The 23,888-nt window shown below is 50.9% G+C and overlaps 1 protein-coding gene across 1 annotated transcript; it reads right to left on the bottom strand.

Moving 5' to 3' along the window:
* Positions 1-12,814: 12,814 nt before the first annotated feature.
* On the bottom strand, positions 12,815-22,933 carry LOC137304879 (lymphotoxin-alpha-like). Its single transcript, XM_067973673.1, has 5 exons — positions 22,734-22,933; positions 21,988-22,074; positions 20,069-20,155; positions 16,348-16,404; positions 12,815-13,224 (listed from the first exon to the last, which is right to left on the bottom strand). Exons 1-5 carry the CDS (start codon positions 22,828-22,830, stop codon positions 12,815-12,817), a joined length of 738 nt encoding a protein of 245 aa, XP_067829774.1. The 5' UTR covers positions 22,831-22,933.
* Between the last annotated feature and the right edge of the window lie 955 nt (positions 22,934-23,888).

Genomic DNA, 23,888 nt, shown 5'->3' with positions numbered 1-23,888 from the left:
CCTTGTACACCGGTCACTGAAAGCAAACATGCAGGTGCAGCAAGCAGTTAGGAAGGCAAATGGTATGTTGGCCTTCATTGCAAGAGGATTTGAGTACAGGAGCAAGGATGTCTTACTGCAGTTATACAAGGCCTTGGTGAGACCACACCTGGAGTATTGTGTGCAGTTTCGGTCTCCTTATCTAAGAAAGGATATACTTGCCACAGAGGGAGTGCAGCGAAGGTTCACCAGACTGATTCCTGGGATGGCAGGACTGACATATGAGGAGAGATTGGGTCGACTCGGCCTGTATTCACTCGAGTTTAGAAAAATGAGAGGGGATCTCATTGAAACATATAAAATTCTGATAGAGCTAGACAGACTGGAAGCAGGGAGGATGTTTACCCTGGCTGGGGGGGGGGGTGTCCAGAACGAGGGGTCACAGTCTCAGGATACGGGGGAGGACATTTAGGACTGAGATGAGGAGAAATTTCTTCACTCAGAGGGTGGTGAACCTGTGGAATTCTCTACTACAGGAGGCGGTGGAGGCCAAGTCACTGAATATATTTAAGAAGGAGCTAGATAGATTTCTAGACACAAAAGGCATCAAGGGGTATGGGGAGAGAGCGGGAATATGGTTTTGAGATAGAGGATCAGCCATGATCATATTGACTGGCGAAGCAGGCTCGAAGGGCCAAATGGCCTACTCCTGCTCCTATTTTCAATGGTCTCTCTGTGTGTCAGTAAAATTATAAACACAGTGGGAAGATTCCCTCTGGTCTCCCTCTCTCTCTGTGACAGTGACATTATAAAGAAGTGAGGTGAGAGTGACTGCCCTTGACATCAAGGCAGCATTTGACCGAGTGTGGCACCAAGGAGCCCGAGTAAAATTGAAGTCAATGGGAATCAGGGGGAAAACTCTCCATTGGCTGGAGTCATACCGAGCGCAAAGGAAGATGGTAGTGGTTGTTGGAGGCCAATCATCTCAGCCCCAAGGCATTGCTGCAGGAGTTCCTCAGGGCAGTGTCCTAGGCCCAACCACCTTCAGCTGCTTCATCAATGACCTTCCCTCCATCATAAGGTCAGAAATGGGGATGTTCGCTGATGATTGCACAGTGTTCAGTTCCATTCGCAACCCCTCAGATAATGAAACAGTCCGAGCCTGCATGCAGCAAGACCTGGACAACATCCAGGCTTGGGCTGATAAATGGCAAGTAACATTCGCGCCAGACAAGTGCCAGGCAATGACCATCTCCAACAAGAGAGAGTCTAACCACCTCCCCTTGACATTCAACGGCATTATTACCATCGCCGAATCCCCCACCATCAACATCCTGGGGGTCACCATTGACCAGAAACTTAACTGGACCAGCCACATAAATAGTGTGGCTACAAGAGCAGGTCAGAGGCTGGGTATTCTGCGGCGAGTGACTCACCTCCTGACTTCCCAAAGCCTTTCCACCATCTACAAGGCACAAGTCAGGAGTGTGATGGAATACTCTCCACTTGCCTGGATGAGTGCAGCTCCAACAACACTCAAGAAGCTCGACACCATCCAGGACAAAGCAGCCCGCTTGATTGGCACCCCATCCACCACCCTAAACATTCACTCCCTTCACCACCGGCGCACAGTGGCTGCAGTGTGTACCATCCACAGGATGCACTGCAGCAACTCGCCAAGGCTTCTTCGTCAGCACCTCCCAAACCCGCGACCTCTACCACCTAGAAGGACAAGGGCAGCAGGCACATGAGAACAACACCACCTGCACGTTCCCCTCCAAGTCACACACCATCCCGACTTGGAAATATATCGCCGTTCCTTCATCGTCGCTGGGTCAAAATCCTGGAACTCCCTTCCTAACAGCACTGTGGGAGAACCGTCACCACACGGACTGCAGCGGTTCAAGAAGGCGGCTCACCACCACCTTCTCAAGGGCAATTAGGGATGGGCAATAAATGCCGGCCTCACCAGCGATGCCCACATCCCATGAACGAATTTTAAAAAAACACAGCGGGAAGATTCCCTCTGGTCTCTGGATGGCCTTTCTAGCCAAACTATAAGCAGAAATAGTGACTGGTGGAAAACTACCACAATGGCCCTGATGAAAGGCTGAGTGACCGCTGCCTGCATTGTACCTCTGACCTGCGACCTCTGAACCCAGTGCGCGAACAGCTTGCATTACCAGCAGTGAGGGACTGACGCAAAAGGGCCAGGAGATTTAGTGGTGAAGAATTAAAATCAAATTAACTGTGGTCTTGTCTGCCTCCTGGTGTTTGTGTTGCAATAGCAAAGGGTTTGGAGCAGGACACATGACTGTCCTTTCTGACTGGTACCAAGAATGAGGGACTTCAGTTACGTGGAGAGACTGGAGAAGCTGGGATTGTTCTCCTTGGAGCAGAGAAGGTTAAGGGGAAATTTAATGGATGTGTTGAAAATTGTGAAGGGGTTTTGATAGAGTAAATAAGGAGAAACTGTTTCCAGCGGCAGGAGGGTCGGTAACCAGAGGACACAGATTTAAGGTAATCGGCAATAGAATCAGAGGGGAGATGAGGAGAATTTTTTTTACGCAGCGAGTTGTTCTGATCTGGAACGCGCTGCCTGAAAGGGCGGTGGAAGCAGATTCAATAACAACTTTCAAAAGGGAATCGGATATATACTTGAAAAGGGAAAATTTGCAGGGCTTTGGGGAAAAGAGCAGGGGGGAGTGGGACGAATTGGACAGCTCTTCCAAAGAGCTGGCACAGACACGATGGGCCGAATGGCCTCTTTCTGTGCTGTAAGATTCTATGAAGAATAAACAGGCAGAGAGCTCCCCCTGTTGGCTCAGGGGTTGAATACACCACCTGTGTCACACTGGCCCGCACAGTCCAGGCCACCTCTGATTCACCCTCAGGCTTCAGAGCAGCTTTCAGCCAGGAGAGTAGTAAAGGAATTGGCCTCAGTGCCCTTGGACTGTACACGTACACACACACACACACACACACACACAGTGAAGAGCAGGAGCCCAGGCTGAGATATCTCCTGCTCAGCTCAAAGCCACTGAGACCGTTTACAGAACCCCAATTAAGACCGGAAAACTTCAGCGCGGATCAGAAATTGAATGAGGGGCCTTGTGGTGGGTGTAGTTCAGTTCCACGCTGGTCGATGCCTTTAACACCAATCCAGCGCTAGAGTTAAATCGGTAACCGAGGAGGTGGGAGAAGCAAAGGGGAAGGAAGGTATCGACAAGAGTCTCCATCACACGAAAATCCTCCTTTGTCAAACTGCAGAATTTCCGCATTATGACCAGAGCCTGAATCACCCTGCTCTGTGTGAAAAGGGATCTTTCTGGAAATTATGGGCTGTGTAATGAAACCGGAGGAAAGTGTTCCAGCCTGTGTTGGAGGTGCCAGTATTGGTACATTGAGGTGTGGGTGTCAAAGCAGAAGGGAAACTGAGCTCCTGCCTGCCAGCAGTTTCTTCCACTATTTCCGTCCCTTTCATTCTGTTTCCTTTTCTCACTTCTGTTTCCTTTCTTGTTTCTAAACGCAGCTCAATTGTCACAATCCTCTGAGGCGGAAATTCTCCCGGCCTTCGCTCCAGCTTGGGGTACAGAATTCTCCGACCAGGTGCTCCCTTCAGGTGCGGCTCGCCCGCTGGGAGCAGGGGATCGGAGGATTAATTTGAAGCAGTCACAGTGATTCTGTGTCAGACGTAAGACCATAAGAGATAGGAGAAGGAGCAGGCCATTCGGCCCCTCGAGCCTGCTCCACCATTTAATGAGAGATCATGGCTGATCTGATTTTTACCTCAACTCCACTTTCCCGCCCTTTCCCCATATCCTTTGACTCCCTCGCTGATCAAAAATTTGTCTAACTCAGCCTTGAATGTATTCAATAGGAACATAGGAACAGGAATAGGCCATTCAGCCCCTCGTGCCTGCTCCGCCATTTGATAAGATCATGGCTGATCTGTGATCTAACTCCATATACCTGCCTTTGGCCCATATCCCTTAATACCTTTGGTTGCCAAAAAGCTATCTATCTCGGATTTAAATTTAGCAATTGAGCTAGTATCAATTGCCGTTTGCGGAAGAGAGTTCCAAACTTCTACCACCCTTTGTGTGTAGAAATGTTTTCTAATCTCGCTCCTGAAAGGTCTGGCTCTAATTTTTAGACTGTGCCCCCTACTCCTAAAATCCCCAACCAGCAGAAATAGTTTCTCTCTATCCACCCTATCTGTTCCCCTTAATATCTTATAAACTTCAATCAGATCACCCCTTAACCTTCGAAACTCCAGAGAATACAACCCCAATTTGTGTAATCTCTCCTCGTAACTTAACCCTTGAAGTCCGGGTATCATTCTAGTAAACCTACGCTGCACTCCCTCCAAGGCCAATATGTCCTTCCGAAGGTGCGGTGCCCAGAACTGCTCACAGTACTCCAGGTGCGGTCTAACCAGGGTTTTGTATAGCTGCAGCATAACTTCTGCCCCCTTGTACTCTAGTCCTCTAGATATAAAGGCCAACATTCCATTAGCCTTATTGATTATTTTCTGCACCTGTTCATGACACTTCAATGATCTATGTACCCGAACCCCTAAGTCCCTTTGGACATCCACTGTTTTTAACTTTTTTACCATTTAGAAAGTACCCTGTTCTATCCTTTTTTGATCCAAAGTGGATGACCTCACATTTGTCCACATTGAATTCCATTTGCCACAGTTTTGCCCATTCACCTAATCTATCAATATCGCTTTGTAATTTTATGTTTTCATCTTCACTGCTTACAATGCCACCAATCTTTGTGTCATCAGCAAACTTAGATATGAGACTTTCTATGCCTTCGTCTAAGTCGTTAATAAATATTGTGAATAATTGAGGCCCCAAGACAGATCCCTGCGGGACTCAAGTAGTCACATCTGCCAATGTGAGTACCTTCCCATTATCCCTACTCTCTGTCACCTTTCGCTCAGCCAAATTGGCTGCTGCGTTTCCTACATTGACTGTAAAGTGCTTTGGGACATCATGAAAAGCACAATATAAATGTAAGTTCTTTCTTTACATTCAGCAACAGGCCACGGGTGAGTCAAGTCTCTGAGCATCTGAGAACAGGCTGCTTCCCTGCCCTACCAGCTTATCTCCAAACCCTTAGCAATCAACCCGCCCAATGGGCTCCATTCCAGGCTTTGCTGGAGCCTCCATTCTGGGCCTTTTACCTCTGACCTCACTTCCTGTTCTGGGACAGAACTCCAGCCGTGATTGGGCCAGCTGACGGCCAATGGTTGCGGAAGGGTCAACACTGACTGAGTCCCCCTGGTGGGTTGGGTGAGTAACTGCACCAGGATGGCCCCGGGACCAGTGCGCTGATCTGAGCCGAGGGCAGCAGTCGTATTAGGGGCCACAATTGCCCTCAGTGCCCCTGGGTTAATGAGGACTGGGGGAAACCAAATCAGTGCTGTTGAGTGACTCCCAGTGGACACTCTGTTCAGATTGTGATGCCTCCAATCACTCGGGCAAAGAGCGATGAGCACGCCTGAGACCTTAATAGTGGGTTAGTAAAGGGGGGAAGAGAGTTGGTGCGGGAGTTGGTTGAAATATAAAAGTTCTGGCCTTAAGATGAATGAGGAAGTTATGGACGAGCCTGTACTGCCGCCTTGTGGTGCAGCAGAAAATGGAGTTCTCTGTTTTCTTTTAACATTAACAACTTGTGGCGTCTTTAACGTCGTAAAACGTCCCCAAGGCGCTTCACAGGAACAATTTTCAAACAAAATTTGACACCGAGCCACGTAAGGGGATAATAGGACAGGTGGCCAAAGAGGCAGGTTTTAAGGAGCCTCTTAAAGGAGGAGAGAGAGGTTTAGGGAGGGAATTCCAGAGCTTAGGACCTGGACAGCTGAAGGCCCGGCCGCCAATGGTGGAGCGATGAAAGTCGGGGATGCGCAAGAGGCCAGAATTGGAGGAGCGCAGGGATCTCGGAGGGTTGTAGGGGCTGGAGGAGGTTACAGAGATAGGGAGGGGGGGCGAGGCCACGGAGGGATTTGAAAACAAGGATAAGAATTTTAAAATCGAGGCGTTCCCGGACCGGGAGCCAGTGTAGGTCAGCGAGCACAGTGGGTGATGGGTGAACGGGACTTGGTGCGAGTTAGGATACGGGCAGCAGAGTTTTGGATGAGCTCAAGTTTATGGAGGGTGGAAGATGGGAGCACTGGAGAGCTCGAAATAAAGAAAGAATTTGCATTTATAAACAGCACCTTTCACCACCTCAGGACATCCCAAAACACTTTACAGCCAATGAAGAACTTTCTGAAGCTGTAATGCAGGCAGCCAATTTGTGCACAGCAAGATCCCACAAACAGCAACGAGATAATGACCAAATAATCCCTCACTCCCCCACCCACAACCTTCCCACCCAACCTAAGCCTGAGGATTCATAGAATGGATACAGCACAGAAGGAGGCCATTCGGCCCATCGAGCCCATGCCGGCTCTTTGTAAGAGCAATCCAATTAGTCCCACTCGCTCTCTCTTTCCCTGAGGCCCTTCAACTCTTTTCCCACTCAAGTATTTATCCAGCAAGGGGGGCATAACCTTAAAATTAATGTCAACCATGGCCGAGTGCCAGGCCTGATCACAGCGACTCTGGTGGTGAGGGAGGGGAAGGAGCAGCTCGCCAAAGCTTCTCCGAGCAGGGACTTTCCCACCTTGGAATGCTGAGGCCGGTCTGGCTCGAATCCCAGAGCCTCAATAATTTGGGTCTTCCCTCCTCAGGCAGGCTCGGCTTTCTGTTTCACTTTCACTTTTTACATTCAGTGCGATTTGCTCCGTCCCTCTTCTGTTCCCTCGGATTTAGAGCTTCCCCCTCCTGCCCTCCCCTCCAGTTTCTCGCATGCTCGTTGAGTTTCGCTCTCCTTCCTCCTCCCCTTCCCCTCCTCCCTCTCCTGACCCCAGCCGGGAGACGTTCTCACGGACCCTGCCGGACCTCCGGGTCCTCGCCCACACGGCCGCTCTTCACGCCCGATCTCAGGAAGCGAGGGTCAGCGGACTATTCGACTAGAGGGGAATCACAGTCGCGCCTGATCCTGCCTTTTCCAGCACTAACACCCTCGCAACGAATTTGCGTAAAACAAGATCCCACAAAACAGCAAGGAGATAATTGATCAGTTAAATTGATCACCTTGAATTGGAGGCAATTTATTGATACGGGCTGGGAATTGTTTAGGTGATAGGAGACAGAGAGTAGGGATAATGGGCATATGACTAGTGATGTCCCCCAGGGATCTGTACTCGGGCCTCAGCTTTTCACTATATTTATAAATGACTTGGATGAAGGATTAGAGAGCCGTATTTCCAAGTTCACTGACGACACCAAGCTGGGCTGCACAGGAAATAGTGTAGATGGGAGCAGAGAGTTGCAAAGGAACATTGATAGATTCAGTGAGTGGGCAAAACTGGGGCAGGTGGAGCTCAAGGTGGGGAAGTGTGAGGTCATCCATTTTGGACCTAAGATAGATCAGAGTATTTTCTAAATGGTGAGAAGCTAGGAACTGTGGAGGAGCAGAGATTTAGGGATCCATGTACAGAAATCACTAAAAGCTCGTGGGCAGGCACAAAAAATAATTCAAAAGGCGAATGGAATGTTAGCCTTCATCTCAAGGGGACTGAAATACAAAGGGGTGGAAGTTATGTTACAGTTATATAAAGCTCTGGTTGGACCCCATCTGGAGAGACTGCATTCAGTTCTGGGCACCGCACCTCAGGAAGGATATATTGGCCTTGGAGGGGGTGCAGCGCAGGTTCACCAGAATGATACCAGGGCTAAAAGCATTAGTTTATGAGACAAGGTTGCACAGACTCGGCTTGTATTCCCTCGAGTATAGAAGATTAAGGGATGATCTAATTGAGGTGTTTAAGATGATTAAAGGATTTGATAGGGTGGATAGAGAGAAACTTTTTCCTCTGGTGGGGGGAGTCCAGAACAAGGGGGGACAGAACCTTAAAATTAGAGCCAGGCCGTTCAGGGGTGATGTCAGGAAGCGTTTCTTCACACAAAGGGGAGTGGAAATCTGGAACTCTCTCCCCCGAAAAGGCTGAGGGTCAATTGAAAAATTAAAAGCTGAGATTTTTATTGGGTGAGGGAGCAAAGGCGAGTAAATGGAGTGAAGATACAGGTCAGCCATGATTTGATTGAACGGCGGAACAGGTTCGAGGGGCTGAATGGCCTCCTCCTGTCCCGATGTTGCGAACTGTTTCGGGCGGAGTTGGTTGAGGGGTGAATGTTGGTGCGGACAGATTATTTACTGGAAAATAAAACAAATTGACAAACAAGGTACAAAAGAAAGGCACTCATACCTCTTTAATGTTACCGGTTTCAGTGAGAGTAATGAGGTACGACTCTGGGCTCCAACATCGACAGACCTGAGAGTCCCTTTGTTCAGTAATGGTGAGATTCCTGACGTTAGCATAAATATTGCAGCTCTAGAGCTGCTCCAATCGCAACATAAAGTCCCTTTTCCGAAACATCGCGGGACAAATTTAACGAATGAAAATGACAGTTGAAATAATTTAAAATAATAAAAGCACACATGGAATAAATAAGGCAGAGAGACTGACAGCTCAGTGCTGTTTGAAGATGATTCAGTGTCCGACCCCGCGACCATCAACTGAAAACCCGTCTACATTCAGCGGTTCCTCGCAATTAATTCTTGGAATATTTCCCTCCACTTCGGCGGAGAAAGTTTGGTTAGACAGATGCGCAGGTGCGTCGCGGGCGTGATTTTAACTTTACTCTCTGGGCGGGAATCCCACGGGACCGGGCGGGACGCTGGTTTTGAACTCCGCCTGAAACCGCTCTCCGTCAACTTCAATAGAGAGTAAAATCGGGACGGGGAGTAAAACCAGTGTCGCACCCGATCCCGGGAGTTTCCAGACAGGGGGCGGGTTAGGTTAAAACTGACCCCTGTGGTTGACTTTCCCAGTGGTACGGGATGGGCCGAGATTTATATTTCCTTGTCTGAGGCGGCCTGCCCCTTTAAGTTGCTGTGAGGGAGGAATCAAATGTGGCCTACCCCTTTAAGCTGCTGTAAGGGAGGAATCACATGTGGACTACCCCTTTAAGCTGCTATAAGGGGGATCCAATATGGCCTACCCCTTTAAGTTGCTGTAAGGGAGGAATCACATGTGGACTACCCCTTTAAGCTGCTATAAGGGGGATCCCGCCATATTGCTGGCAGCCTTCCCATTCCGCAGCTGAGAGTCTCAGCCCCGAGGCGGACGATGGGAGGGAGATCGGCGTTTTACGCTCGTAAGATTTACCATGAGGCGATTTTCCTCATTAATATAAGCAAAGTCCAAACAAAAAAAATGGGAGAAACCCGACTCCCCTCAACTTCGGGGTAGGTTTTGGCCGTTCACGTGCCGGGAATGGATCACGTGGAACTGAAAGATTACGATAAGCACTCGAGGATGCTGTTCTCCATCAGTAATGGCCTCCTATTCCAGCTCATTTTGTAATGGACTTTGGGGTAGGCAGAAGGGCAGAAGAGGGGGAGAAACTCAGAACGGGAACTGGTCCGCTGTCTCTCTCTCTCCCCACCACCCCCCCGCCGCTGGGCGCTACCAATTCCGGGCTTTTCCGCCAGAGGGAATGGCACAATGCTAAACCCGCCCACTCTGTGCGGGCGTATTGAAAACAGGCGGTAATGGCGACTTGGCATCGCACGACGATTCCGCCATAGCCACACTGGACACTCTGGGCGTGTTGCCACGGCGACCAACCTCACTCCAGCGCCGGCCGGGCGCCCGAGGCCTGTGAGCAGCCATCTTGTGCCACAAACACCCCCTCCGTTCCTGACGTCAAGGATCACGCTAATCGTGGGGGGGGAGGGGGGGGGCGGGGGAGGGGTGTTAGGAAAACCCACTGGGATCGGCGGTGGCTGAGTCGGGAGGGTACAGAGGGCTCACCGCCCCCTTAGAATTCCGGAATCTTCCGGTCTGCGCGTGAGTCGGCGCGGAGGCGGGGGTCGCCAACTCTGGCCGGACGTATCCCTGGAGCTTCTGTCACACGGCCCTCCCGTCTCCCACCGCCATTGGTCGCTCGACACGTCCCTCCTCGCGCCCTCTCTTCATTCGCCTGTCCAAGAGCGAACAAGACTCTTCCATTAGATGATTGGATGCTTGCCAACTTCTATCGAAAGGGCCTCCTTCCACCCCCCTTCCCCTCACCACCTCCAATGGTTTTTTTTTTATATAACTAATAAGCAGAAGGTTGCTCAAGGACAATTTTTTATTGAATGCCCGCGATGATATTTTTTTCTCACCGGATGCTTTGCTCACAGCAGTGCCCCGGAGATCAATCTCCAATTCCTGGAGACTCCAGGGCAATCCTGGAGGGTTGGCAACACCCATATGCAGTGATCTACCGACCCTTCATGTGTCATCAGGAGATTGTCATTTCCCCCAGGTGTGTGTCAGTCTATGGCGCAAAATAAATAAATAAAATTACAACTGAACCCTAAAGCTGAAAGTTCTTTCTTTCTTTGTTCAACAGTTCCAGGGAAATTCCGGCCTTCCTGAGCCGGCCATTTTGTTTCCAGCTCGCACACTAACATTACAGTAATAAAGTCACACAGGTATCAGGGGTAGCTCTATTTCTGTAATATTACATCTAAATTACTACAGTAAGCACTTAAAATTCTAATTTTACAAAAAAATATTAAGTTTGATCCTTTTGTGCTCATTTAACTCCCTTTTATTCCTCTTCATTATTCCTGCCTCTGCTTTGCTATTGTTATATTTATTTTATCCCTACATAATCTACCCATTCCATTTTCACCTCTCAACAAAGCCAATAATTCAATGTTTCTGCCTGGCCCTCCATTTTGGAGGCTGGATCCACTTCCTGAAAGAAGGAAATGGTTGCCTATTGGCCGACCTTAGGCTTCAGAGGATGGTTTCCCAGCCAATCGGGGTGGGCGGTGGGGGGGTGCTAGAGGTCTGAAAATGGACATGTCGCACCGCGGACCTGTTTCTCCAGCGGTAGACGGAGGAGAGGTGACATTGGACGTTGGCTTAGGGCCAGGAATTTCCTGGGAATTCCCGGCTTGCATTCCCTCGAGTATAGAGGACTAAGGGCTGATCTAATTGAGGTGTTTGAGATGATTCAAGGACTCGATAGGGTAGATGGAGAGAAACTGTTTCCTCTGGTGGGGGGAGTCCAGAACAAGGGGGCAGAACCTGAGAGCCAGGCCGTTCAGGGGTGATGTTGGAAATCTGGAACTCTCTCCCCAAAAAGCTGTTGAGGCTGGGGATCAATTGAAAATGTCAAAACTGAGATTGATAGATTTTTTGTTAGGTAAGGGCGTTAAAGGTTATGGAACCAAGGCGGGTAGATGGAGTTATGATACCGATCAGTCATGATCTAATTGAATGGCGGAACAGGCTCGAGGGGCTGAATGGCCTCCTCCTGTTCCTTTCTTCCTATGTAACTGCTTCCAACTCCGCCATTGTAACTTCAGCCAGGAGTGAGTCCTAATCCTGGTTTACAGGCTGCCGGAAAAATGAACCGGCTCCAACTTCTAACAGACGGAGTGGGTGGTGCAGGCCAGAACCTCACAGGCCAGAAGTCACAGGTTCGATCCCACCCGTTCTGTGCTGTGCGTTGGCTGGTCTTAACCAGGGCAGGGCTTAAAGACCCAAGCCTGAGAAAGACCTGAGAATAGTGCCTCGCTGCCATTCAGTAGCCCCTCCGGGACGTGGCATGAGGGCCCGTGCTGCCTCCGCACAGTCCGAGAGCCTGGCGACTCTCACAGCCCAGATTCACGCGAGAAGAAAGACTAAGGTCCTTGGAAGGGATGTTCTGTGCCCGTGTTACTCGACCTCGCACCGTCAACAGAGGGGAAACTGCAGAATCACACAGAACGCACAGCACAGAAACAGGCCATTCGGCCCAACAGGTCTATGCCGGTGTTTATGCTCCACACGAGCCCCCTCCCTCCCTACTTCATCTCACCCTATCAGCATATCCTTCTACTCCTTTCTCCCTCATGTAGCTTCCCCTTAAATGCCTCTATGCTATTTGCCCCAGCTGCTCCCTGTGTTAGCGAGCTTCACATTCTCACCAATCTCAGGGTGATTATAAGAGGGCTTTCACTGTATCAGGAGATCAGGCTTATACTGAAAGTGCAGCTCAACATTTGAAACATTTCTCCCCTTACCCCCCCCGCGGGGGGCCCCGCTTTCTCGATTGTAAAAAGATTTTGCTTGTGCAGTAAGTTCGTTGTGACACCTCCCTTGCTGATTCCCTACTGTTTCCCCAAACTCAGCCCAGCGAGGCCAGGCTGGACCCTAATATCCCCGCCCGGTCACATTCCCACCGTTCATCGGCAACAATCAAACAACACAACGGTGATGGGGGCCGCAAAGCAGATCACATGACGCCCGTTGCTGCTTTCAGCCCACGATCTGTCCTGGCTCCCAGACGGCTCCCTTTAAAGGGGGGGGAGTAGAAACTCTGATTGGCTCCGGCCATTCCTGAAGTCTTGTTTTTCGGGATGGGGGTTGGAGGGGGGGCGGAGGAAGGGTGAGGGCATTGCCCCTTTAACGATATGCTAATTAGTCTTAACCTGCCGGTTAAAGGAGCCTCGCCGGCAGGTCAACGCACGACAAACGGGCAGCTCCGGCGTCGTTCCCTTTGACCAATTGGTCGTTTGGCCTTGCGGGCAGTGCATTGCCTCTTAAAGGAGCCCTGACCTCCTCCTCGCCAGGCACCCCCCTCCCCCTCCTCCCTCTCTCTCCCCCCCACCCCAACCCCCCCCCCCCCCCCCCCCCCCCCCGCCCACCAATCGTATCGCACGCCCGTCACTGGAGTTTGAAAGCTCCAAAATATGTCTTGTGATGCTCCATCTCGGCCTTGACCAGCGGCTTGATCTTAACGGAGAGGAGCGTGTTCCGCTTCAGATGAAAGACTCCCCCCTGGCGCAGCGACCGGTGCCAGGTGAGCTCAGACTTGGCACTCTCGCAGGCCGACTGGGTGACCACCATCAGCTCCAGGGGGTGTGCCGCCTCGTAGTCCGGCCGCTGGTACAGGACCGTGGTCTCCAGCACCAGCGATCCCGCGCTGCAGTTCCTACCGACAAACGCCACCTGGGAGTAGACGTAGTAAAAACCTGTGTCGGGAATGACAAGGGATCCATTCCTGTAGCTCATGTGATTGATGGTGAATTCACTCTTGGATTGTTCCCAGTACATGCCCGATCCCTCGGCCTTGCCTAGAAAACACAGACAATGAGAGCTAGGCCTCAAACAAGGCTCTTTCCTTCTTGACCGTCCTTTTAGTCAATACCTACGACGGACATATGTCTAGGCCCTGCCCCATGAGCCTACCCTTCACTTTGGGAAGGATGTCAAGGCCTTGGAGAGGGCGCAGAGGAGATTTACTGGAATGGTTCCAGGTTCGAAGGTTAAGGGGTGATCTGATCGAAGTTTATAAGATATTAAGGGGAACAGATAGGGTGGATAGAGAGAAACTATTTCCGCTGGTTGGGGATTTTAGGAGTAGGGGGCACAGTCTAAAAATTAGAGCCAGACCTTTCAGGAGCGAGATTAGAAAACATTTCTACACACAAAGGGTGGTAGAAGTTTGGAACTCTCTTCCACAAACGGCAATTGATACTAGCTCAATTGCTAAATTTAAATCTGAGATAGATAGCTTTTTGGCAACCAAAGGTATTAAGGGATATGGGCCAAAGGCAGGTATATGGAGTTAGATCACAGATCAGCCATGATCTTATCAAATGGCGGAGCAGGCACGAGGGGCTGAAAGGCCTACTCCTGTTCCTATGTTCCTATGAGGGACTTCAGTTACATGGAGGGACTGGAGAAGCTGGGATTGTTCTCCTTAGAGCAGAGAAGGTTAAGAGGAGTTTTAATAAGTGGTGTTCAAAATTATGAAGGGTTTTGAAAGAATAAATAAGGAGAAACTGTTTCCAGTGGCAGGAGGGTCGGTGACCAGAGGACACAGATTTAAGGTCATTGGCAAAAGAACCAGAGGGGGAGATGAGGAGAATTTTTTTACGCAGCAAGTTGTTCTGATCTGGAATGCGCTGCCTGAAAGGGCGGTGGAAGCAGATTCAATAATAACTATCAAAAGAGAATTGGATAAATACTTGAAAAGGAAAAATTTGCAGGGCTACGGGGAAAGTGCAGGAGCGTGGGACCAATTGGATAGCTGCTTCAAAGAGCCGACACAGGCACGATGGGCAGAATGGCCTCCTTCTGTGCTGTACGATTCCATGGCTCATGTGCAGAGCTGAGAGCAAGTGAGGCGCCCTGAATTTCCGCTTCAGTGCACCAGGAAATTCTGCAGTCCCGCGCCTGTGATTTTCTAGGGTCCAAATTTCAAAATAGACCCTTCCCGCACTGCGTTCCCTGAGGGAGAGGTCAGTCGGATACTGTTTAAACATGTACACTTTCAAACAGGCAGTCTGTGTGTGGGGGTGATGGAGGAGCTGGTATCTGAGAGTGGGACAGACTGTGTGTGGGGGTGATGGAGGAGCTGGTATCTGAGAGTGGGACAGACTGTGTGTGGGGGTGATGGAGGAGCTGGTATCTGAGAGTGGGACAGGCTGTGTGTGGGGGTGATGGAGGAGCTGGTATCTGAGAGTGGGACAGACTGTGTGTGGGGGTGATGGAGGGGCTGGTATCTGAGAGTGGGACAGACTGTGTGTGTGGGTGATGGAGGAGCTGGTATCTGAGAGTGGGACAGACTGTGTGTGGGGGTGATGGAGGGGCTGGTATCTGAGAGTGGGACAGACTGTGTGTGGGGGTGATGGAGGAGTTGGTATCTGAGAGTGGGACAGACTGTGTGTGGGGGTGATGGAGGAGCTGGTATCTGAGAGTGGGACAGACTGTGTGTGGGGGTGATGGAGGAGCTGGTATCTGAGAGTGGGACAGACTGTGTGTGGGGGTGATGGAGGAGCTGGTATCTGAGAGTGGGACAGACTGTGTGTGGGGGTGATGGAGGAGCTGGTATCTGAGAGTGGGACAGACTGTGTGGGGGGGTGATGGAGGAGCTGGTATCTGAGAGTGGGACAGACTGTGTGTGGGGGTGATGGAGGAGCTGGTATCTGAGAGTGGGACAGACTGTGTGTGGGGGTGATGGAGGAGCTGGTATCTGAGAGTGGGATAGACTGTGTGGGGGTGATGGAGGAGCTGGTATCTGAGAGTGGGACAGACTGTGTGTGGGGGTGATGGAGGAGCTGGTATCTGAGAGTGGGACAGACTGTGTGGGGGTGATGGAGGAGCTGGTATCTGAGAGTGGGACAGACTGTGTGGGGGTGATGGAGGAGCTGGTATCTGAGAGTGGGACAGACTGTGTGTGGGGGTGATGGAGGAGCTGGTATCTGAGAGTGGGACAGACTGTGTGTGGGGGTGATGGAGGAGCTGGTATCTGAGAGTGGGACAGACTGTGTGTGAGGGTGATGGAGGAGCTGGTATCTGAGAGTGAGACAGACTGTGTGGGGGTGATGGAGGAGCTGGTATCTGAGAGTGGGACAGACTGTGTGTGGGGGTGATGGAGGAGCTGGTATCTGAGAGTGGGACAGACTGTGTGGGGGGGTGATGGAGGAGCTGGTATCTGAGAGTGGGACAGACTGTGTGGGGGGGTGATGGAGGAGCTGGTATCTGAGAGTGGGACAGACTGTGTGTGGGTGATGGAGGAGCTGGTATCTGAGAGTGGGACAGACTGTGTGTGAGGGTGATGGAGGAGCTGGTATCTGAGAGTGAGACAGACTGTGTGGGGGTGATGGAGGAGCTGGTATCTGAGAGTGGGACAGACTGTGTGTGGGGGTGATGGAGGAGCTGGTATCTGAGAGTGGGACAGACTGTGTGGGGGGGTGATGGAGGAGCTGGTATCTGAGAGTGGGACAGACTGTGTGGGGGGGTGATGGAGGAGCTGGTATCTGAGAGTGGGACAGACTGTGTGTGGGTGATGGAGGAGCTGGTATCTGAGAGTGGGACAGACTGTGTGGGGGGGTGATGGAGGAGCTGGTATCTGAGAGTGGGACAGACTGTGTGTGGGGGTGATGGAGGAGCTGGTATCTGAGAGTGGGACAGACTGTGTGGGGGTGATGGAGGAGCTGGTATCTGAGAGTGGGACAGACTGTGTGTGGGTGATGGAGGAGCTGGTATCTGAGAGTGGGACAGACTGTGTGTGGGGGTGATGGAGGAGCTGGTATCTGAGAGTGGGACAGACTGTGTGTGGGTGATGGAGGAGCTGGTATCTGAGAGTGGGACAGACTGTGTGTGGGTGATGGAGGGGCTGGTATCTGAGAGTGGGACAGACTGTGTGTGGGGGTGATGGAGGAGCTGGTATCTGAGAGCGAGATAATTACCTACGAGATGAGCTATTGGCCGCTGTTTTGGTGCGTCCCATTTGTGACCAACGGGATCTGTACAGAGAAACAGGAGGTCGATTCAATTAGAGAAATTGATACATTTTAACATGTCACCCGTGCTAAATGCTTTCAAATAATACTGATAAAAAATAAAACAAATGACTTAAGTTCGACTTAAGTTGGTCCTGATTCAGGATCCGAACGTTTCTGCATTTGGAAGCAATCTTACATGGAATATTGGAATTTCCAATCTTCCTGACTAAGGATTGCAATATCTCATGTGGAATATATCGGAAATTCCCGGTAATTTCTCCTGCTTGCTCACGATAAAGTCCCCTTGATAAAGCCGGAAGGCCTCTAATGTTTAGGAAGTGACCTCTTCACTCCCGCTATGACCTCTGGACGAGCTCTCCCTGCCTCCATCACCATCTCTTGTTTTCTGGTGCAAGATAAAACACCATGAATCAGGCGAAGAAGAGAAGGTAGAAAGGGAAAAAGGAGAGAGAGAGAGAGAGAAGAGGAGAAAGTAAGGGGAAAATGGGAACAATGAAACCCAGAGATGGCATCACATCCTCGGAATGTCTCAAATCCCAATCAGTCCAATGAATTATTTTCGAAGTACAGTTATTGTTGTTATTTTTGGCAAAAGTACATTGCATACTGGGTATCTCACCAAAATATTTCGATGGACAGATATATCCCTACATTAAAACAGTGACTGCACTTCAGAAGTACTTAATTGGCTGTAAAGTGTTTTGGGACGTTGTGGAATGCCCGATAGAAATATAAGATCCTGCTCCCTTTTTGTGAGGCTTTTGGCGCAGTCCCAACACCCACCACCCAGTGTCACCACACAGCGGCCGGAGGCTCGCTCTGCTCACAAGGTCGGCCATGACTCAGCTGAGTTTAGTTGCTGCAAACACGTGTCATCTCCTGTCTGCTCCACTAACTTCATCACCTCAATCGCAACTGGATTCATACCCAGTGCCAGGGGTGAGAGGAAGTATTGTAACCGCCCAGTCCCAGAGGGGGAAAGGACAGTGTCTGACCCACTGTACCACCCAGTCCCAGAGGGGGAAAGGACAGTGTCTGACCCACTGTACCACCCAGTCCCAGAGGGGGAAAGGACAGTGTCTGACCCACTGTCCCACCCAGTCCCAGAGGGGGAAAGGACAGTGTCTGACCCACTGCACCACCCAGTCCCAGAGGGGGAAAGGACAGTGTCTGACCCACTGTACCACCCAGTCCCAGAGGGGGAAAGGACAGTGTCTGACCCACTGTCCCACCCAGTCCCAGAGGGGGAAAGGACAGTGTCTGACCCACTGTACCATCCAGTCCCAGAGGGGGAAAGGACAGTGTCTGACCCACTGTCCCACCCAGTCCCAGAGGGGGAAAGGACAGTGTCTGACCCACTGTACCATCCAGTCCCAGAGGGGGAAAGGACAGTGTCTGACCCACTGTACCACAGTCCCAGAGGGGGAAAGGACAGTGTCTGACCCACTGTACCATCCAGTCCCAGAGGGGGAAAGGACAGTGTCTGACCCACTGTACCACCCAGTCCCAGAGTGGGGAAAGGACAGTGTCTGACCCACTGTCCCACCCAGTCCCAGAGGGGGAAAGGACAGTATCTGACCCACTGCACCACCCAGTCCCAGAGGGGGAAAGGACAGTGTCTGACCCACTGTACCACCCAGTCCCAGAGGGGGAAAAGACAGTGTCTGACCCACTGTACCACCCAGTCCCAGAGGGGGAAAGGACAGTGTCTGACCCACTGTACCACCCAGTCCCAGAGGGGGAAAGGTCAGTGTCTGACCCACTGTACCACCCAGTCCCAGAGGGGGAAAGGACAGTGTCTGACCCACTGTACCACCCAGTCCCAGAGGGGGAAAGGTCAGTGTCTGACCCACTGTACCACCCAGTCCCAGAGGGGGAAAGGACAGTGTCTGACCCATTGTCCCACCCAGTCCCAGAGTGGGGAAAGGACAGTGTCTGACCCACTGCACCACCCAGTCCCAGAGGGGGAAAGGACAGTGTCTGACCCACTGTCCCACCCAGTCCCAGAGGGGGAAAGGACAGTGTCTGACCCACTGTACCACCCAGTCCCAGAGGGGGAAAGGACAGTGTCTGACCCACTGTACCACCCAGTCCCAGAGGGGGAAAGCACAGCGTCTGACCCATTGGATGATTGAGTGTCCAATCATCAGACCACAGTTGAACACAGGTTCCAGAGATGATAAGAATGTAAGAAATAGGAGCAGGAGTAGGCCGTACGGCCCCTCGAACCTGCTCCACCATTCAATTAGATTATGGCTTATCCTCAACTCCACTTTCCCACCCAATCTCCATATCCCTGGATTCCCTTAGTATCCAAAAATCTATTGATTTCAGTTGTGAATATATTCAACGACTGAGCATCCACAGTCCTCTGGAGTAGAGAATTCCAAAGATTCACAACCCTCTGAGTGAAGAAATTTTTCCTCATCTCAGTCCTAAATGGCCGACCTGTATATCAACTGGTGTTAATTGTATTCAGGTGGTGGGTATCAATTGGGGACTCTCTTGTATCCTTTTTACAGGAGAGCTTATCTCGGGTGTGGTGTGTGTGTAATGGGGAATCTCTGTGAATAAAGGCTTAGAAACAACTGAAGACCAAGCTCCAGTATTCTATTCTTCACCACCTGGCGATCCAATTTTAACATGACCCCTTATCCTGAGAGTATGCCCCTTAGTTAATGTCAGGGGAAACAGCATCTACCCTGTCAAGCCCTCTCAGAGTCTTATATGTTTCAATGAGATCACCTCTCATTCCTCTAAACTCCAGAGAGTATAGGCCCATTCTACTCAATCTCTCCTCATAGGACAACTCTCTCATCGCAGTAATCAATCTAGTGAACTTTCGTTGCACCACCTCTAAGGCAAGTATATCCTTTCTTAGATAAGGAGACCAAAATCGTACACTGTACTCCAGGTGAGGTCTCACCAGATCCCTATATATAATTACAGTAAGACCTCCTTACTCTTATACTCCAAACCCCTTGCAATAAAGGCTAACATACCAGTTTACCTTCCTAATCGCTTGCTGTACCTGCATGTTAACTTCCTGTGATTCGTGTACAAGGGGACGAATGGTGCAGAGCTCTGAACTATTGTCTCTCCTACAACTTCTCAACCAGATCAGTTGGCAGACGATCCATCTCTCACCTCGGCCTCCAATCTCCTTCTGTTGTGACCTTCTTGTCTGTTTTATAGTCATAATTCTCCCACACTCCATTCCCCTTCCCAAAGCTTGTGTTGAAATTGTCTCAAACCCCAGCGTGGGGGAGGGGGCAGATTTTGGCCTTTATCGCTTGGGTGGAGCGCAGAAGGACAGCCTGGAGGAGTAATGGACTCCCCTTACAGAACCTATTGTCTCTCAGGCTTGTGATCCTCCCCAATGCCCAGACAGCAGAGACCAAAATTGACCCCACTGTCTCCCACTCCAACTCATTCTTTGAGACCTGTGGGCGTCCTCACCTCTTTCCATCTTCCTACCATGTCCAGGCTGTTCAAACCCAAGCTTTGCTGCCACCTGGCCAACCACCTCTTCATTGACCTCATCTTCTCTCCCACATTTTCCGTCCCTGGTGGGACTCGGGCCTTCACCAAGAGTCTCTGGACCAAAGAAAACACCCTCCAAGATCTGAGCTCGGAGGAGCTGAATAGTTGCTGAGGTTCTTACCTTTACCATCTGACCTATCGTTGGGAGGCTTCTGAGCTCTGGAGGGAGGGGTGTGAGTAGACTGCGGTCTTGTCTTATTGGGTTCTCCTGCACAAGAGTAAGGCAATCAGCTTCATGGAAACCTGAGCACAGCCTATGAGCCCGTCCTACGCCAGTTGAGGCACCGGTAGTTCCTGTGTCCCACCCAGTCCCAGAGGGGGAAAGGACAGTGTCTGACCCACTGTCCCACTCAGTCCCAGAGGGGGAAAGGACAGTGTCTGACCCACTGTCCCGCCCAGTCCCAGAGGGGGAAAGGACAGTGTCTGACCCACTGTACCACTCAGTCCCAGAGGGGGAAAGGACAGTGTCTGACCCACTGTACCACCCAGTCCCAGAGGGGGAAAGGACAGTGTCTGACCCACTGTCCCACCCAGTCCCAGAGGGGGAAAGGACAGTGTCTGACCCACTGCACCACCCAGTCCCAGAGGGGGAAAGGACAGTGTCTGACCCACTGTACCACTCAGTCCCAGAGGGGGAAAGGACAGTGTCTGACCCACTGTACCACTCAGTCCCAGAGGGGGAAAGGACAGTGTCTGACCCACTGTATGATTGAGTGTCCAATCATCAGGCCACAGTTGAACACAGGTTCCAGAGATGATAAGAATATATGAAATAGGAGCAGGAGTAGGCCATACGGCCTCTCGAGCCTGCTCTGCCATTCAATCAGATCATGGCTGATCTTCGACCTCAACTCCACTTTCCTGCCCGATCCCCATATCCCTTGATTCCCTTAGTGTCCAAAAATCTATCGATCTCAGTTTTGAAAATACTCAATGACTGAGCATCCACAGTCCTCTGGAGTAGAGAATTCCAATGATTTACAACCCTCTGAGTGAAGACATTTTTCCTCATCTCAGTCCTAAATGCTGACCACTTATCCTGAGACTATGCCCACTGGTTCAAGACTCTCCAGCCATGGGAAACAACCTCTCAGCACCTACCCTGTAAAGCCCCCTCAGAATCTTATATGTTTCAATGAGATCACCTCTCATTCTTCTAAACTCCAGAGAGTATAGGCCCATTCTACTCAACCTCTCCACATAGGACAACGCTGTCAGCCCAGGAATCAATCTAGTGAACCTTTGTCACACCCCCTTAGGTAAGGAGAACAAACCTGTACACAGTACTCCAGGTGAGGTCTCACCAGATCCCTGTATAATTACAGTAAGACCTCCTTACTCTTATACTCCAAACCCCTTGCAATAAAGGCTAACATACCAGTTTACCTTCCTAATCGCTTGCTGTACCTGCATGTTAACTTCCTGTGATTCGTGTACAAGGGGACGAATGGTGCAGAGCTCTGAACTATTGTCTCTCCTACAACTTCTCAACCAGATCAGTTGGCAGACGATCCATCTCTCACCTCGGCCTCCAATCTCCTTCTGTTGTGACCTTCTTGTCTGTTTTATAGTCATAATTCTCCCACACTCCATTCCCCTTCCCAAAGCTTGTGTTGAAATTGTCTCAAACCCCAGCGTGGGGGAGGGGGCAGATTTTGGCCTTTATCGCTTGGGTGGAGCGCAGAAGGACAGCCTGGAGGAGTAATGGACTCCCCTTACAGAACCTATTGTCTCTCAGGCTTGTGATCCTCCCCAATGCCCAGACAGCAGAGACCAAAATCGACCCCACTGTCTCCCACTCCAACTCATTCTTTGAGACCTGTGGGCGTCCTCACCTCTTTCCATCTTCCTACCATGTCCAGGCTGTTCAAACCCAAGCTTTGCTGCCACCTGGCCAACCACCTCTTCATTGACCTCATCTTCTCTCCCACATTTTCCGTCCCTGGTGGGACTCGGGCCTTCACCAAGAGTCTCTGGACCAAAGAAAACACCCTCCAAGATCTGAGCTCGGAGGAGCTGAATAGTTGCTGAGGTTCTTACCTTTACCATCTGACCCATCGTTGGGAGGCTTCTGAGCTCTGGAGGGAGGGGTGTGAGTAGACTGCGGTCTTGTCTTATTGGGTTCTCCTGCACAAGAGTAAGGCAATCAGCTTCATGGAAACCTGAGCACAGCCTATGAGCCCGTCCTACGCCAGGTGAGGCACCGGTAGTTCCTGTGTCCCACTCAGTCCCAGAGGGGGAAAGGACAGTGTCTGACCTACTGTACCACCCAGTCCCAGAGGGGGAAAGGACAGTGTCTGACCCACTGCACCACCCAGTCCCAGAGGGGGAAAGGACAGTGTCTGACCCACTGTACCACAGTCCCAGAGGGGGAAAGGACAGTGTCTGACCCACTGTACCACCCAGTCCCAGAGGGTGAAAGGACAGTGTCTGACCCACTGCACCACCCAGTCCCAGAGGGGGAAAGGACAGTGTCTGACCCACTGCACCACCCAGTCCCAGAGGGGGAAAGGACAGTGTCTGACCCACTGCACCACCCAGTCCCAGAGGGGGAAAGGACAGTATCTGACCCACTGCACCACCCAGTCCCAGAGGGGGAAAGGACAGTGTCTGACCCACTGTACCACCCAGTCCCAGAGGGGGAAAGGACAGTGTCTGACCCACTGTACCACCCAGTCCCAGAGGGGGAAAGGACAGTGTCTGACCCAAAGGTTTTTTGCTTAATACCCTGTCCGAAGGCAATAAGCCACGAGTCAGTACCGAGGGAGACACCACGATTGACGTACCTTCCAATCTTCTGTTAGCTGCATCTGTCCTACAGTCCTGGGGAGGAAAGAGTACTGAGGTTATTGGCCGTACGCTGGGGAGTCCGGTACGTAACATATATAAACCGCTTCTATACTTTACGCTGCATTATTGGTTAAAATCCCGTCACCCAGGAACGATGCTGTGATATTGGCACCTGACACTCCAATCACACAAAATTCCTTTGTACGTTATTTTAACAGAGACATTAGCCCCTGTATAAAAATAACAAACAGTATTTCCATATGAACATGTATATCACCCAGGTTCATTTCTCAGCTGATAAATCACAAACCATACGGAGAAGCTGTAAAAATAAACAAGAGGCGACACACTGAAGGATTGGAACTCGAGGGAAAATGAGGAGGACATTCAGCCTGTTCCACCATTCAATCAGATCATGGCAAATCCATATCGAATAGAGACACTGAAGGATTAGAGATGGAGGGAAGAGAGACACTGAAGGATTAGAGATGGAGGGAGAGAGACACTGAAGGATTAGAGATGGAAGGAGAGAGACACTGAAGGATTAGAGATGGAAGGAGAGAGACAGTGAAGGATTGGAGATGGAGGGAGAGAGACAGTGAAGGATTGGAGATGGAGGGAGAGAGACAGTGAAGGATTGGAGATGGAGGGAGAGAGACAGTGAATGATTGGAGATGGAGGGAGAGAGACAGTGAAGGATTGGAGATGGAGGGAGAGAGACAGTGAAGGATTGGAGATGGAGGGAGAGAGACAGTGAAGGATTGGAGATGGAGGGAGAGAGACAGTGAAGGATTGGAGATGGAGGGAAGAGAGACAGTGAAGGATTGGAGATGGAGGGAGAGAGACAGTGAAGGATTAGAGATGGAGGGAAGAGAGACAGTGAAGGATTGGAGATGGAGGGAGAGAGACAGTGAAGGATTGGAGATGGAGAGATAGACAGACTGTGGGAAGGAGAGACAGGTTGAAGGAGTGGAGAGGGAGAGATAGACAGACTGTGGGAGGGAGAGACAGGTTGAAGGAGTGGAGAGGGAGAGATAGACAGACTGTGGGAGGGAGAGACAGGTTGAAGGAGTGGAGAGGGAGAGATAGACAGACTGTGGGAGGGAGAGACAGGTTGAAGGAGTGGAGAGGGAGAGATAGACAGACTGTGG

Source organism: Heptranchias perlo, chromosome 39, assembly GCF_035084215.1.
Source record: "Heptranchias perlo isolate sHepPer1 chromosome 39, sHepPer1.hap1, whole genome shotgun sequence".
Lineage (NCBI taxonomy): Eukaryota > Metazoa > Chordata > Chondrichthyes > Hexanchiformes > Hexanchidae > Heptranchias > Heptranchias perlo.
The sequence above is the reverse complement of the archived record's forward strand: the minus strand, read 5'-3'. Positions and strand labels throughout refer to the sequence as shown.

Bases quoted from the DNA above. Each gene is read 5' to 3' on its own strand.
- LOC137304879 (XM_067973673.1), bottom strand. From the start codon at position 22,830: ATGTTACGTACCGGACTCCCCAGCGTACGGCCAATAACCTCAGTACTC. The intron at 20,156-21,987 runs GTAAGAACCTCA...ACTCTTGTGCAG, and splicing joins CGATGGGTCAGATGGTAAAG to GAGAACCCAATAAGACAAGA. The intron at 13,225-16,347 runs GTAATTATCTCG...TGTGTTTTCTAG, and splicing joins GCCAATAGCTCATCTCGTAG to GCAAGGCCGAGGGATCGGGC.